We start from the raw sequence: 17,587 nt of genomic DNA, 5'->3' as shown, positions 1-17,587 counted from the left end.
AATATAAATCTGTCAGAAAGTTTACTCTGACAAGGCAATGTGGGGTGGTGTATTTAGGGGCAGATTAAAGAAAGATGGAGTTTATCCTACTCCTATCACAAGACAAAGAATACTTGAGTCAGGATTAAAAGAGTAGAAACAGATCAGAAAATGATTTGAAAAAAATGCTTTGTATAGGGATTTTTGATAACTTGTTGCTTAATTGACATAGGGGAGAATTGACAATGAAGAATCAGGAAGAATAGGAAAGATATGCAGCAAGTCACTTTGAGAGGAAGAGGTTGAATTTGGTTTAATTATATTTGAGCTATTATAGTTGAGGTAAATAGAAATATGTCTAGTTATTTTGGTTGGAGTCATGGCTACAAATGTTCATCTAAGAGTGAAAGTTCAGAGAAAAGAAAAAAAGAGACCAGGAAAATGTCCTAGAATTGGTCAAAAGCAAGAAAAAGCGGTATTATTTTATAATAAATGATTTTTTAAATATTTTTATGAATTATAAATTACATTTCATGACTACATTTTATAGTAATTTCAATCGAATGATCATGGGGACCTCCAGATTGTCCAAGCAATGGGGATTTGGCCAGATCAGGTGAATGTTAATGGAATCCGATGTTCTAGTCAATATAGAAAAAAATTTCCAATCATTATTGTAGCCCCAAAGCTTTCTTGTCTTTTACTTCTATTCCTCAAATTGAGTATATTAGATATGATTTCTCTTTTCCATTTGTCATAAAAGTTATGACAGTTAATCAATATTTGAGTTGATACTTGGTAATCTTTTAAATAATTGATAAGTGATATTGTGATGTATAATAAAAATATATATGTGGTCATTCAGATGACCAAAATTATTTCTCATGTATATTGTCTTTGTCCCTAGTTTCTGGCTCACAACTCTCAAAACCCTTGGAATTTTCTAAGTACTGAGAGTGATTAAGGTATCTTTTATTATGTTAATGAGATGATTTTTGGAACACACCTAAGGATGGAGACTCGTTTCAGTGATGCCAATCATGTGATTAGAGGGTTGGAACTTTTATTTCCACCCTCCATCCTCCAAGGAGGGGAGAAAAGCTTAAGGTTGAATCAGTCACCAGTGGTCAATGATTTAATCAGTCATGCCTGTATAATGAAGCCTCCACAGAAACCCTAAAAGGACTGAGTTCGAAGCCCTACCCCTTTGGTGGACACATGGAGGTGCTGGGAGACTGGGATGCCTGGACCGGGCAGGGGAACACCATGCCCTTTCCCCAGGCCTTGCTCTGTGCATCTCTTCCATCTGGCTGTTTCTGAGTTATGTCCTTTTATAATAAACTGGTAATCTAGTAAGTAAAACGTTTCTCTGAGTTCTGCGAGCCGCTCTAGCAAATTAATTGAACCTGAAGAGGGAATCATGGGAACCTTTTATTTATACCCAGTTGTTCATAAGTACAGGTGACAATTTGGACTTGGAACTGGGGTCTGAATTGGCGGGTGGAGCAGTCTTGTACAAATGGACCCTTAACCTGTAGAATCTCCAGGTAGACAGTGTCAGAATCAAGCTGAATTCTCGAACAACTTGCTGTTATTGGTGCCGGGACCCCTCCCTCTCCAACACACACACACACATTTGAAATTGGGTGTAGAACCCAAAGTAGTACTTAAAATACCCCGTAGTTACGTTTAAGTTCTCTTTTTGTTTAGTTGGAGTTTTAAAAACAGAGTCAAAAATTCCTAAAGAATGCCTTTGATGAAAAGAATTGCCAAAATCAATCATTCCACATAACACCATTTTAAAGTCTGGTAGGTAGTTTTTACCCTATCTCATAAAGCTATCAATAGAGTTTTCACTTGGGGTAGCTTTGGGATTGTGCCATGAATCTCCATTATGGTTCGCTGCCTAGAACAGCATGGGTGATAAGGAAACAGCTGCATGCAAGCATTTGCTGTGTGAAAAGGATGAAAATGTATGTATTGGTTCTTCCAGGGAGGCCTCATTGCTGTAGCAGTTTATCCCATTACTAAATACATGCCGTGCTGATATCCTCACATTCAGCTGTTGACCAGCAACGTGCTCTCAGCTTTAATAGGGAGCATATGATCACTCCAGCTGGCAGGTGACACCATTTGGCAACGTTCCCCAGCAGCTCAACAAAAGATTTTCAAATATCAAAGCAAGGGGAAAGACCTCTGTCTCTACAAAAAAAAGCAGTTTGACTGTGCATGCATTTTGCTTCTATAAGAATTATCACTTCTAACTTGCTGAATTCTGTGAAGGAGAGGGCACACTTAGAAAATGAAATTAGCTCAGAAAATTTGTAAACTGTTAATTCAAATTGATAAGTAAATGGTAAATTACAGAAAATTTCATTTTATGTTTAAAAAGGAATGCAGCTTAAATATAGTGAAAGCTTAGAAAATATATATTTTTAAATATTCCATCTGAAAATACAAGCCAATAGGAAATTAGATTAAATTGTGAAAACTTAAGAGTCTTGAATTTTATTGAAGAAAGAGACCATAAAGATCTTTTAGAAAAATGTAAACCCACCATGTAGAAAAGCTATGGGGCAGAGTAATCGCTACCTGATTAAAGTCATGCAACTCAAGGTGGCAATTTAGGAATATCTCGAGTCTCTTGACTAGGAGCATTTATTATTTACTAACTTGCTACAAACTGGGGAGTCAGAAAACCTGGGCCGTCCTCTTGGTCCATTCACTTTTTTTCATTGAAAAAGCAAAAAGCAGATTAACAGAAAAAAATAATAAATGTATCTGAGCATTATGTCCTGTGTTAACCTCTGAGTATAATTTTAAAATTACATCTGTTTATATGTAATCATAAGAGGGGGGACTATAGACCTGACTGTCAGTTGGCTGATGGCTATCAGTATCCTATCAGTCACATGTCAGTATGTGTGAAAAATGCACCTACCTCAAAAAGCATGCCATTTTTTTTCTGAAATGGTCAATAGAGTTACAACAGTACTCTATGTGTGGTTTAAGCCCCATTACCTTTATATTTTGCTGACCAGTATTAGGGCAACCACTTTAATTCTTAGAACAAATCACCTAATCAAATTAAATGTGTGACTATGTCATCATAACAGAGTATACAAGCCTATCAATATATTTTACTTTATACAAACAAAATGAATGTACTCTGAACACCAAACTGTGTCTCTTCATATTACAAAATTTGGGGGTGCCTGTTAATGCTATGAAAAGATTTAGGGTAATATCCTCTATATAAAAAAAACTTTCTATAACATGAGTAGTGTTATTGAATTCATTTGTATCTCTTACAGAAAGAAAACATGTTCTTTAATTCAATGAGAATCTCTTAGTGTTTTTTATAGACCAGTTCTACAGGTATTTAGAAAGTCATAGTCATGGATCTTACTTATAGATAATATGTTCTTAAGTGCCAAAATTATTTATATTTCTGAAGAATCATATGAGCACATCACAATCTATAGGCCTCATGAAGAAGCTAGGATTTGAGCTGGGTTTAGGGGGTACCATAGGTTAGTTGGCTCATGAATCATCTGACTCCACTTGTGCGATGCTTCTCAAGCTATCTATGGCAAAGGATCAGATTGTGATCGCTGGTTTTCATCTTTGTTTTTGTTTTATTTCCTGTAGATCCAATAACATGGTCCTACTGTATACTGTATACCTGGTATTAGCTCATGTTCTTGAGTGTTTCAAACTTCAAATTGCTGTAAAAATGCCTCAGTACTTACTTTCGATTCCTGCACTTAGCTCATGACACACCCCTCACAGTTGCCTTCATCCATGGACCACGTTTTAACTAGTGCTGCTCTAGTGGGATTTCCTGTACTGCAAAGGCAGAAAACTAAAACGTACAACAAAGCATTCAAAGTACTTTGCAGCTGGGTTTCTGGATGTGGTTTAGACTCCAACAGTGTGCTAGAGTTAGGCTTGAATTCAAAACTGAGGTTGTCAGGAAGAGGTAGAAGTTATCCATTACATGGGAAATTTGTGCTGGAACTATGGCTTCCTGTAGCCACAAAAGCAGTTTTGTGGATCAGAGAAATGGCAATGTGGTTGTGAGGGCTGGAAGTTGTCCTGGAGGCTTACAAGCCTTCTTCTCCAGCCTATCCAATTATTTTATAAACCACCTAATATCTGACAATAGATCCCATTTTGTATGCTCTCAGTTCTTGTCTGTGAGAAGTAGGTCTATTCTAGTAAAGATTCACTTGCCAACTGTAAATACTGGATGGCTTTACATTTTGGAGTAATTGGGAGAGTTAGCTCTTCTCAAACGTCATTGTTCATATGGATCACCTAGGAATGTGATTAAACACTGGTTCTGATTGAGTAGTGTAGCCTGGTGATCTGAGATTTTACATGTCGTTCAAGCTCTCCGTTAATGGCAAGCATTGGTACACAGACAGGCTTCGAGAAGTGAATCTCTAGATTAGACTAAGTCTTCAAGAACAAATTTCACCTCCAGTGCTCCAGACCACAGATGTTAGGCTTCAGTAAGACAATGAGAAACTGTTCTGATCACTTTTATTACTTTCCCTAGATTAGAAACACAGGGCTTATAGTGACATCCAGCCATAACACTTTTCTTTTTCCTTTTTCCTCTTTTTTGTCTCACTAAGAAAAAAAGAGAAAAAGCTTTTATTCATATATTTATACCTGTATGAAGAGAGACAGAAACAGAGACAGAGACAGATTAAATAAGTCAGTTCTAAGCAAAGAGGGTTTAAACAGAGGATTTACGGGTGTCACTTTTTTCCACTTCAATACGGATATTCAGCCTACCTATTTGTAAGGGACACTGTAGTTTATGACATCTTATTTTCAGTCTACAATTTCATCTGCTTCTCATGAGAAGGAAGAATTGTCACATGGTGCTATTTTGGAGAGGGGTGGTTTAGGCCACATGTGGAGACTTTCCCTGACTGTTAACTATGCCACCTATATCCTGAGAGAATTCACTTCAGAGAGGCAAAGAGTGGGAGATGGGATTCCAAGCAGCAAATAACATAGTTAAAAGTGGGCAGACAGAACTGGGCTGCTGTTCTCCAGAGACAGTGAGGAGAGAGGGCAGAATTGCAGGCTCCTGGAGAGGAGGACTGAAAGTTAATTTTGGCTTAGTGACCACCTGAGAGAGAACAGTGGAAGTAGTGACAGATAATGGAAAGCTTTGATTACCAGAAAGAAAAATTTGGATTTGAGCTTGAGAAAATGAGGGTCTTGGGAAGTTTCTGTTTAAGAAGGTAAAGGGTGATAATAGTATTTTGGGAGAGTAATTAAGCTACCTTCAGAAAGAAGGTATATTTTCACAGGTGTTATGATTATTAAATGGGCTACAGAATTAATTTTAGGAAAAAAAAAGAGTTAAAATGAGATTTTTGTGTGTGTGTGAAGTATAACTTAATTATCAAAAATGAAATTTACAGTTTATCAGTTTTAACCTTGACCTGAAATTTAAACATGTTAAATATACTGGATAATCATAGTTTAAAACTAACTCTTGGGAATATCTGTGCTTTGTCATTTCTTAATGAAGTTGCTTTAAATGCAATTATTAAAATTTGTTCTATACTTTTTCATTTTTTTCAATATTTATCTGATTATTTTATCTGATACAAGGTTTACTAAGTAATAGCTGGTTCTGTCTCAAAGCCAATATTTCGTTCTATTCTGTCTTAGCCATCTGGCATCTTGACCATACCACACAAATGAAAAGGAAACCATCACAGAGGCCATCACTTCTCCTACCAGGTCACCATTGCAGAAGCATAGTCCATGCCTTTGGCTTCCCAGAGGGTCATGAAACCATCATGAACCAAATGTATAGTTCTCTAAAACCTCCTTCCTCTCTTTTAACCCTGTCAACTCTCCATCAAGTTGTATAGTTTCTATGTCCTTTTATAGTTTGTAACTAACTCCTTTGAATTCCTGTTGATATTGTCTTTGTTGACATCTTCATAAACTTCATAAGCAGAAAGATCTAGTTACAGTCCCAGTTTTGCTACTTTCTAGAATTGGATGAGACATTTAGATTATTTTCCTTATCTTAAAAAAAAATCTCCACTTTACAGAGTAGTTTTGAAGATTACATGAGATATTGCAGGTAAAACTCAACATAGTATATGACTCATAATAGACATTTAATGAAGATCAACCTTATGTCCATGATCATACTTCTCTCAGCTTGACCAATGTCTGGCACATAGTAAGCACTCAATATATGTTTATTATAAATAATGATATAATTATCATCATCATCATAGTCTCCCTGCCTCCAAATTTGTACCCTAATATTCAATCTTTTGCAAGCAGATTCTATGTAATATACAAATATCATCTCCTTTTTGCTCCTAATCTTTCAATTGTACTCTCACCCACAGGTGCTTTTCTGGATCTATATAACTGCCCTGGATCTGAACTAGGCTTCAATTCCACTTATATTTCTCCTGTTAAACACAGACTCCTTACATTGAGGCCAAGGAAAAGTCTATATTTCCCCCATCCACCAACAAATAAAGGCTATTTTCTTTCAAATCTCTCTTAATTATGTTTATCTCAATATAACAAATTCTAAAATTTTATTTAAAATTTACCATAGTAATCTACTACTTCATATAACCTTCTATGCCTCCCCAGGCAGAATTTTATGCTTTCAGCTTAATTACCATAATCTCATCTTTGTACTTCTGAAGTAGAAATAATGGTTTGGGGTATTGGAAAATTACAAGAGAGACAAACTATAGTGGGTGGATGGTTGGATGGATGGATGGATAGACAGACAGACAGACAATATATGTCACATATATTAAAAACTACATAATCATATCACTTAATACTACCTTCGTGTTTGTGTTACTACTGATTTCTCATATGTAGGACCTGTATTGAAAATTATTAACATTTATTAGGAAAATGTGTGTGGGGGGTGGTTTCCGTAATTGCTAAGTCCAGTTTAGGACAAGCAGCACACTTGCAAAGTGCATGGATGGCACAAATCTTGGGCTGCGAAATTGTGATACTAGTTGATTTACAATGTGCCAGTAACTTTGGCATCACCCTCAGCTAGTTACAAACTGAGATTTATAATCAATTTAAACTGTGAGAAGAAGATTAGTTAAGAAAATGTGCTCTGATTTTAGAAAATCCAAGTTCAATTTCTAGTCCACTGTTTACTACCTCTATGATCTTGAACATATTCTCTATAAAATGGAAATAATAATGGTACCCATATAAAAGGATTGTTGTGATTGTTAAATGAGGTAATTTGAGTTACGTTTTAAATGTAAATTGTACCAAACAAAAAATCATAGACACAGACAACAATTTGGTGGTTATCAGAGGGAAAGGGGCAGCGGGTAAAAAGAAGAAGGTCAAGGAGGTCAAATATATGGTGATGAAAGGAGATTTGACTTTGGGTGGTGAACACACAAAGCAATATACAGATGATGTATTATAGAATTGTACGCTTGAAATGTATATAATTTTATTAATAAATGTCACCCCAATAAATTTCATATAAATGAATGAATGTATGAATGAATGAATGAATGAAATGTAAGCTGTACAAACTTCCAGATACATAGGATGCACAGGACTACCATAGGTCACACAAGGCAGCTCTTGGGCTTGTCTGCTTAGAAGGTTATAAAACAAGAACCAGAAGTTATCATTGTTACATAAGACATTACTCATCTGGTAGAAATTCTTCTAGAAATCCATGCAACCCAACTAAGATGGAAAAAGATAAGTTCTGTATCAGACAAGCCCAAGAGCTGCTTTGACTTAAAAGTCTCATGCTCCATAGGTGTTGATATCCCTTGAAACAATCCCATTAGCATAGCTGCAAGGTCCCCACAAAAAAAAAAAATAAATAAGCCCTGTTTTAACAGTTGCCACATTAAGGGGGGCCCAAAGCTCTGACTGTCTACAGGTATTTATAGTTTTCCCAATGCAGATGGAATTTATTCAAAGGGGTCATTTTATCATAAATAATATGATCTAGTAACATAGCTGACATCCCAACTTTTATCATGTTACCAGGGTAACTGTTACTGGAGGCAGTTACCTAATGATCCCATTCTTTATAAAAGGTTAAAGGAATTGTTAATCTTCTGCCTGCACATACAATATGAACTTAATATGTGTCACATAGAGGATAACATATGCATGCATATATGAAAATAATATCATGAAGGATAAGAAATGCACCTAAAAGGAAATTAAATAGAGAGAATTTTGTAAGAGAGGGATTATAGAGGTCATGTTTTGGACATTATTCTGCCTGATTTCCTTGGATAAATTTAAGTGTAAGAGTGAAAAATTGCTTATCACAGAGAACATTTTGCTTTACGGTTAATGTTGTATCTAATGCGTCATAATGCTCAACACATGACTTTTGAGTAAAAATGGAGTTTTAGTCCTCTCCACTGTTTTAAGAAAAACAGAGCTGACTCACAAGGCCCTTTGACCACTGCTTTCAGATGATCCTTCCTCCCAGACTTCTCAACTCAGACACATTGACTTCGTTGCTTTGAGCTCTGTCTCCTAAGAGTGCAATTTTCAAACACATGCCAGTAGAATTAAGAAGATTGAATGTGAGTTGTTACATTAAAATGGACCTGCCTCTCTGTATGGTTGATTATCATAGTTAAATATAGCACCTAAATGACAAGACAGAATTATCAGTGCATTCTCTCATTGGAAAAGATGGCTCTGTCATGGCAACAGACTGCCTGTGTCTTCTAAACATGTACTATTGGTTACTGAGAATGGGCAAAAGTTCAACTAAGAATCAACACAAAGCTATTCGGTTCCAAGAAAACTCAAAGTGCATTTGTCCTTAGTCATTGGCATCCATAACTTCATCTTCATCTTCCTATGTATATTACAGGTAGAATTCAACATCCCTCTAATTCAAGAGGGAGTAGATAGAGTTTGAACATAAATCCTTTACTGACAAATAAATATTGCAGCCCCTAGTTAGAGGATATCTGTACAGTAATACATATATAAATAGATATATATTTCTAATGCTTATGATGTATTTAATTAAGATACCCTAATGTATACTGTATATCAAAGTGTGAACTGGGAAAGTTGATGTATTTGAATTTGAATACATTATAATTGTAAGTGTCAACTAAAGTTTCGAATGATACTAAAAATAATGTTAAGCATATATTAAATTACTTTTCTATTAAAAACAATATTGTATTAAATTAGCCAGGCATGTTTATTTAAATCACTAAACAGAATGGAAATTATTATATGTTAACAGTTCTTGGTTTCCCATTTTCTAAATTAAAACAAGTCTGGAATGAGTGAAATGAACAATATGGTAAACTTAGTTTCAGCTAGTTTTGCTTAGTCCCTTTATTTTCTATTTCCTATGAGTGGTTTAACAACTATTACAAAATAGGAGGAAATGCAAATGTTAGCTTTGAGTCTAACTGCTTTTACACATCATAAATGTTGATATATTTTCCATGAAATTATAATTGCACCTTTAAGTAGAAATAAAAACATCCAAGATGATTTTGCTCTGGAGACAAAGTTCATAACTGCCTGTGAGTCTGTGATGAGAATATCAATGTTCTTTTGCAGCTTTTGCCAGCAAGAGAAGCTGCCAATGACCTTCCAGTCCTGTGTGATACCCACAGAGTGCCAGGTGTCAGAGTGGTCAGAATGGAGCCCCTGCTCAAAAACGTGCCATGATGTGGCATCCCCTAAAGGCACTCGTAGAAGGACACGGACCATCAGGCAGTTCCCTATTGGCAGTGAGAAAGAGTGTCCAGAACTTGAGGAAAAAGAAACCTGTGTGTCTCAAGGAGATGCAGCAGCCCCATGTGCCATGTGAGTAAATAAAGGACTTCCGCCTCTGCTGACCTGTCTACCCAAATTGCATATTTGTTCAGCTATTTAATTTTGACTGAATAGTATTTCGAGAAAGAGTGATTTTTACAAATTCTAAGTGGAAAAATAAAATAGCTCTTTACAAACACAACTGTAAAAAAATATATATATATTTTTCTAAATAAAAGATCTAATAAGCTGTATTGCCAAACCTCTTTGAAGGCTCGATTTTCAGCAGCAATTCTCTGCTTCTATATTTTCTGTAATAGGGATTGGCTAATTTTTTATGTAAGGGGGAAGATAGTAAATCTAATAGACTTTGCGGGCCACATATATCTGTCACAATGACTCAGCTCTGCCATTGGAGCTTGAGACAATATGTAAAAAAATGAATGTGGCTATATTCCAATAAAACTTTATCTACATAAACGGGACAGAGGTTAGATTTGGTCATTGAGTCATACTTTGTCAACCCCATTCTATAAGGTAATATAAACTTTCAAAATATAGGTTCTTCCTGCTTATTGAGGAAGTTTTATTAAAATGCAGTATTGTATGTAATAAATCCTATTGAATAGAATAAAATACTACATCAAAGTAATAAGACTAAGCTCCTTGAAGATAAGGATTATATATTTTTTTTCTTTTAAACCTGAAGCATTTATCACAGGCCTGACAAGTGTCCAATAAATGTTCATTGAACTGAGGTAAATATAACTAATTATGAAATATTTGGCAGTATAACCATATTCTTTTGATCCTTAAAACATATTACTCCAAAGACATAATTATCTTGGCAATAAATACATTTCAGCTTAATCTGAATATAGAATGCAAAACAACTTAGAGAATCTTAGTTTCTCAACAGATATACACAAGCTTCATTGAGAGTTTCTCTGAAATATTCTAAACATTTAAAGAACATGTGTACAGCTCGAACTTCATGAACAAGTGAGGAGGAAAATTACTCTTCCTCATCCTCCTTCTAACAACAATACCAATAATAACAACAAAGATAACGATGATTTATGAGATCTTCGATTCTGCAGCATTTACTCTCCTATGAGGTAACAAGTGACTCATACTCCAGTGTTTTCTTCCAAAGTCCTCTGCCAAGCCCACTGACTGTGTGTTCCTCTCACATAATAGTCTTGAGGAATTTGCACAGTCTCCAGAGTGTTCAGTCTCCTATGACTTTTTCTATTTTTGTCTCAAGCTAGTTATTTTATTCTTAATGCTCTCAGATATTCAAACAATGGTGATCAAATAAATACATATTCTAGTCTCTTTTCCACCTTTTGAGAAGGTAGCAATTTTATAAGGTGTAATCAATTGACGTTATTGAAAATGTATTCCTTTCACAGGACTCTTTACGATGACCTAAATTAGGACTCCATTCTATTAAAAAATAAAATAAAATTTTTATTTTAACTTCCCTAATGAATGACTTGTTTGATTTTACTTTCCTCACTTCCCCCACCCTCTACTTAAGGCATCAATTATCCATGTTTTTAGAATTGGCCTGAATGCTGTACTTTATATACATCTGTTAAGAGTGTTATTGCTTGATGCCCCAGTCCTTCACCTCTGTTAAGCCACGAATCCCCACTTATAAAAATTAAAAACAGGCAAGAAAGTCAATTTTACTGTTGTAGAACTTTACCATTGACAAAGCAAAGCATCTAGATCAGACATCTGAGAGCCCATTTAACCTTTTTTTCTAATCGAGATGAACATTAGCACATCCATTTGTACCTATGCTGGCTGTTAATCTGATTAGTAAGGAAGCATCGTGGTTAAAGTGACACAAAGTGCTTCATGAGCCATTTTTTTGTGTATGCTTTTACAATATCTATTTTCCTTGAGGTGGAGAAATGCCATCTCTTTCTGTCTTCAATGGCAATGGGAAATGATTGCCTGGGTGTCTCCTTAGAGCCCATGTTGGGCTGACAAGCTCCTGACATTTCTTCCCCATCATAATCCTGATTGGAACTTTAATTTAGAATCACACATCATCTTTCCTGTGTTCCACTGGTTAGAAACGTCAGCTCTTTTCTTCATTTATCAGGACTCATCAGGGATGCTCACTGCTACAGAAAAATACTCTTATTCTTGACAATATGTTAAGGGAAAATTCTGAATTGTTATGTTTTTTAATCCTAACGCACAATTATAATTTTGGTCCAGTGCGAAGAAGCAATTTTCATGCATTTTATTAAAGGCAAAACAAATGTTTGGATTGATCATCAATAGAATGTTTTCTATTTTCAAATTCAATCCTCCTTTGTTTATAAGTATCTGGAAAGGGTAAGGCTGAGTTCGGCTTAACTGAACATAAAATTTCATGTTTTCAGCATTTATGCTCTCTTTTCATAAAATATTTATAAGCAACTTCCAGTAATTGCAGTTAAAACAGGATCATCCTAAATTTAACCCCTCTTTAAATGGAGCACTCACCGCTAAGGATAAAAGAGGAGAAATTGAAACTGAATCTGCACCATAGATGGAGTAGTCTACGAGTGATTCATGAGGAAAGTGGTTTTTAGATTTTCTTATGAAAAAAACATGAGAGGAGCAGAGGAGAGTTTTATTCAATAAACGTGATTTCCACGGCTGGTGTTTTCTTTATTTAGGTTTGGCTGGAGAACCGCGGAGTGGACCGAGTGCCGTGTGGACCCTTTGCTCAGCCAGCAGGACAAGAGGCGAGGCAACCAGACAGCCCTCTGCGGAGGAGGGGTCCAGACGCGAGAGGTATACTGCGTGCAGATTAACGAACACCTCCTCTCGCACTTAAACACCCACAAGGACAAAGAAGGTAAAATTTGTTTCTTCTTAAGGGTCACTTATGGAGACAGAACAGGATGATCCTGCAGGGATATATACGCAGCCATTTGGGCATGAATAGCCATATTCCCGTTCACATTATGAATGATATCCACTATGGTGAATAGTAATCCAAATTTTGTTTATAAAAATTTAATCCGATTTCATCTTTGGTCAGTTCTGATTTACTGACAAGTCTCTCATTAAATTTTCTGACTTCAGGCTCTGAGTCAAAATTTAGCAGAAGTAGATTAATTATAAAAATAGAATAAAAGTTAATCTTTTAAGTATGTGCAAAGAATAAAGTATATATTAAGAAAGCCCAAGTTTTCTCTTCTTTTAAGAAGTAAAACCTGCTTGTAAAAAATACCTTCTTTTGCTGTCTATAATGTGGTTGAGAATTACTTTAATCATTGTATTGAATGGAATTCTCAATTTGAATTTAAATGAAATAAATACAGAATAAAATTACAGTAAAAAAAAGAGGCATGACTTTCAAAAAAAAAACATTTAATTAAACACATCTTAGAATTTTTTTTATTTAGACTCAATTTTAGACCAGATGTGATAAATGTGCAAAAAGATAAGTGAGTCTAAGATTGCCAGGGGTAAATATATTTATTATTATGTATTAATCTTATGCTAAAGTTCTAATTTTTAGTAAATCAAGTTTATATTCAATTAATAGCTTTAAGTCCACACAAATATGAATATTTTTAAGCAATGCTGTAACAGACCTTCTTACATTTCCCTCTGCCTGAGGGATAGCAGGACTTCTATCATTAATCTGTTAAACATATACCTTTTAGTTGCCAACAGAATTCCAAAAATTGTGTAAGGTGTTGAGGATAGAAATATCAATACAAATTTTGTATCAGGGAAGTGCTCAGGGTCAGCACACAAACAAACCAGTAGTTATAATACAACGTCATATGCATTATAAATGAGTTTTAGAATAATTGTAGGGGAATCATAAAACAAGAACCTGCATGGTGGAAGAAAGTGGCACTTGAGCTGAATGATGATGCATATAGTCAAGTGGGCCAGGAAAGCAAAAGGAAGTTAATCCAGGCAGAGGGAACAGTGTGTATTAAAGCATGCCATTAAAGAATAACAAACATAAAAGAGAAATCTTGTCAGAAAAGATGAGTACATTGTATTTAGCAAGTTGTTTGTATGATAGGTTAGTATTTCTCAGCAAATATATCAGTTGGAAGGGAAAAGAATAAAGATAAACACCCTAGTTGATAACAGCAAACAAAAGACAAAAAAAAAAAAAAAATCGGAGAATAAATCTGATCAAGAATGATCAGAAAAGGGAAAGAACCAAGAGAAATGGGTATTTCAAAAAACCAAAAAAGAAATGGCTCCTCTACCTCTCCCAAAGGAGTGGCACTGGTGACCAGCAATTCATGGAAAATAAACACTGAAGTTTTGCATTTGCAACTTGCAAAATTTAATTATTTTGTATCCACTAACTTTACATAGCATGTCAACTCATTTAGGAATCTAGCCTAGGGATACATTTTACCACTAATGCATCTTAAAGTTATAAGGAAGTAGCATAAAACATGTAATGTTAGTACATTAATATTTTCTTGGCCACTTTAATGGCTACATTTTTAACACTCTTAGGTGGATTTATTATAGCAGTCCTTTCAGAGTAGTATAATTTCATTGCTAGAGGTAGATCAAATTTTAGTTTCTGAATGTCAATTATGTCCTGTAGGTTATTACTTTCAAAAGAGCTTTCAGAATTCTGAGCTGCAACTGGGTATTTTTTAAAATCATTTTGTCACAGAGTCCCCTTACTGCTATCAAACACTGTAGAACACTAAAAATAAAAGCCACACACAGAAAAAGGAAAACAAAAAGAATATTATTGTTAAGATGTATCTATAGGATTAAGCAAATGCCAAAGGAAAGGTCAATAGATGTGGAAATAATCAGTTCTCCTAAAATTAATATTTATCATGTAAGTATATAACATGAATAAGTTAGAGTTTTGTGTTTTTTCATATTAAATACCAAGAATACTAATAAGCCTCTTATAGGCTTTGCAAAAACAGTTGATTCTCCCTAAAATTTACAGCTTTTTTTTTTCTCAGAACTTAGACTATGTGAGTTTCCCCCTGGAAGCACTTAACATTTCCCAATATGAAACTTATTCAATAAGCCAGCATACCAAGGGTGACATATAGACTGTAAATATGTGTGAATAGAGAACAATTCGACCAGCCTGTGAAGATTGTTCAGTCTATCTTCTTTCAATAAATATGAAAGAATGAAAGCTTACTTTATAAAGAGAGGGAAACCTCTCAAAATAACCCTCTCAATCACTTGTAATAAGAAGGTACTGATTCCAAGAAATCTTGACTGTCACCATGAACAAACTACCCTAGAAGCAACTCACATTTTACTTAATTTGCAGAAAAAAGTCTACACTGTTATTTTTGCAGATTCATACTCTGTGCTCTATAAAAGTTGTTTCCACCTGTAACCAAGCTATTAGAAATGCCTAAACTCAAAATAAAATACTTTCACTCAAAAATAAAATTCTTTGATAAAAAATATTGAAAAAAATGATATGAAATTCACATAAACTTCCTCTATTATATTGACCATCATATTATATAAGTAATGACCACCTTAGCACAAGGACAGGGCACATTAAATCATTTTATTCATTGATGTTAACTGACTCACACCATACTAGACCATAAAAATTCTCCTCCTTGGAGCTAATATATTTAATTTTCAGAAAATTGAAATATGTATTGTGAAAGTACTCGAAGTATAATGTACAATAATCACAACTTGGTGCCTTAGCTGTGTCAATTGAATTATATCATCAGAATGCTTATTAAGTTGATGATAACATCTATAGACAATAGGAAAACATATCTACTTGATATTGGAGAGTATCCGCATTTTATTCATGTATTCCTGCTGGCCATAGGTAACCCTCCCAATCCTGACAACTGAGAAGAGATAATAGTAAAAAAGCCCTTGACAATTTCTGTTCAACCAGATGATCAGAATTCCAGTAGGCTGTGAAGAATGTCCAGCTTATGCTGCCATGAAATCTACTCTTATCAGAAAATGACAGGAAGAAGCCTTGCCCAAGGGGGAGGTTATCAGTATAAGTCCAAGAGGGCTGATGAAAATGTTGCTGGTCATTGGATGCATGAACATGAATTGATTTTTTTTACAAGCTCAAAGTGAAGTGAAAGTCAATTTTACCTATAGTAACTCAAGAAATTCTCTCATTTGATACAGATTGAATATGTTTTTAAATGAGAGAAACCAAAAATATTGGTTATAAAGTACCATGAAACTTACTGTGATTTATGTTATAGGAAACTTAAGAACATTCTTTTGTAGAAAATGTATCAAATAATTCACAGTGAAATCTGGATCAGGTTTGTGGGATTTGAGATTACTAAGGAAGACAGCCAGCATAATGAGCCTGTATGATGACATAGAATAAGATAAACGGGCAGAAAGATTTGGACGATGGATGAAGGGAAGGATGATTGAATTGTGAATGGGCAGACAGAAGGATGAATAAAACTTTCACATTTTCCCATGTTCTGCAAAGAAATAAAGTGAATAAAATAATCACCATTCCTAAATGGAATGCAAATTCTTTATAAATGTAGTATTTTGCCTACAGTTTATTATACAAACTAGCCCACTTTAATCAAAGCTATTTGTGTGGAAAAAGGGCTATGCTTACGGTGCTATTTCCCTGTTATTTCAGAAAGTAAATATCAGAGTTCATCGAAGGCTAGTGCTGCACCTTTCCTATCCATCACTTTTGAAATAACAGGTAGGTAAGAATATTTTACATGACATCTGAATCAGAAATGTGTATCAGAGATCCTCTATACATTTCCTGATACAGTCCTTAAACCATCTAGGAAATAGTTGTTTACATTCATTTTCTATTTTGCTAGAAATATAGCAAAGCTGTTGCATGAAATAGAAATTATTTCATGTTTCTTGACTTTCTATAACATCATTATATAGATGTAAATTACAGAAAAATAAAAAGATTTTAAATCGACCGACATAAAATTATCACTAAGATCCCCTAGTTATATAAACAGATGCATAAAGTTTGTATATGAACATTTTTGTTGAGATAAATTAATGAAGGTAAGAATACTTCATAATTTATCTTATTTCTAAGCACACCACTTTATTTATGCTCTACTAATCTTTATATAGTAAATTAAGAAGGAACTAAATCACACAGTAGCTACATTTTGGAAACATAGCTTACATTGATGCAGGGGGCTGTAAAAAGCCCTGCAATATAATTTAAAAATAATTAAAATGTAGGAAATCCCTGCAGGAATCAAATCTTCCTCGGAAGTCAGTTCTCTGAGTATTTTGTGGGAGAGAAGAACTGTTACCCTATAAAATTTCTCTGTATTCAGTAGATTACAAAATGGAAAGTGAGATGCCAAGAGGTTTCAGCCACTGGGATGGAACCTAATGAAAATTTACATGCTGGGAATTAGATTAAGCTGGTCAGTGGTCTACCCCAGAGGTAACTTAGATTTTTTAGTAAAGTAAGGACTTACTAACGAGATGTCAAGAAGTAGTCAACCAAAAAGGCAGTCAAAGAAAATATAACAAGGCAGCTCGAAAGTCATGTAAGCATGAAAACAGTGCTTATATTATGTTTGACTTAATCAACCTTTAATAAATATTTGCTGTTTGTAAAATACTAGTTTTTAAAATTTGTTTGAAAATGATTTATTGACATAAACACACTTTTAAAAAATACATTTTTTATTTCATCAAGGGTGTATATTCACACACATCCTGTTCTTTACCCCTGAGCAACCATTCACACCTCTGACTTTAAATAGAGGAAACATGATCTAGTTGTTAGAGCCAA

The 17,587-nt window shown here is 34.6% G+C and overlaps 1 protein-coding gene across 6 annotated transcripts in view; it reads left to right on the top strand.

The window, feature by feature from the left end:
* The window catches only part of THSD7A (thrombospondin type 1 domain containing 7A), a 360,172-nt gene that overhangs the window by 171,956 nt on the left and 170,629 nt on the right, over positions 1–17,587 (top strand). For 5 of the 6 annotated variants that reach the window (XM_039862396.1, XM_039862399.1, XM_039862395.1 and 2 more), the window contains exons 3-5: positions 9,604–9,852; positions 12,486–12,667; positions 16,439–16,507. In XM_039862396.1, the coding sequence (XP_039718330.1) occupies positions 9,604–9,852; positions 12,486–12,667; positions 16,439–16,507 (500 nt within the window). The remainder of the gene's footprint in view (positions 1–9,603; positions 9,853–12,485; positions 12,668–16,438; positions 16,508–17,587) is intronic. The other variant, XM_039862397.1, reaches the window with a different exon arrangement.

This window comes from Pteropus medius, unplaced genomic scaffold (assembly GCF_902729225.1).
Source record: "Pteropus medius unplaced genomic scaffold, Ma_sr-lr_union100, whole genome shotgun sequence".
NCBI lineage: Eukaryota > Metazoa > Chordata > Mammalia > Chiroptera > Pteropodidae > Pteropus > Pteropus medius.
Note: the sequence above shows the minus strand (reverse complement) of the source record. Positions and strands in the feature narration are given on the sequence as shown.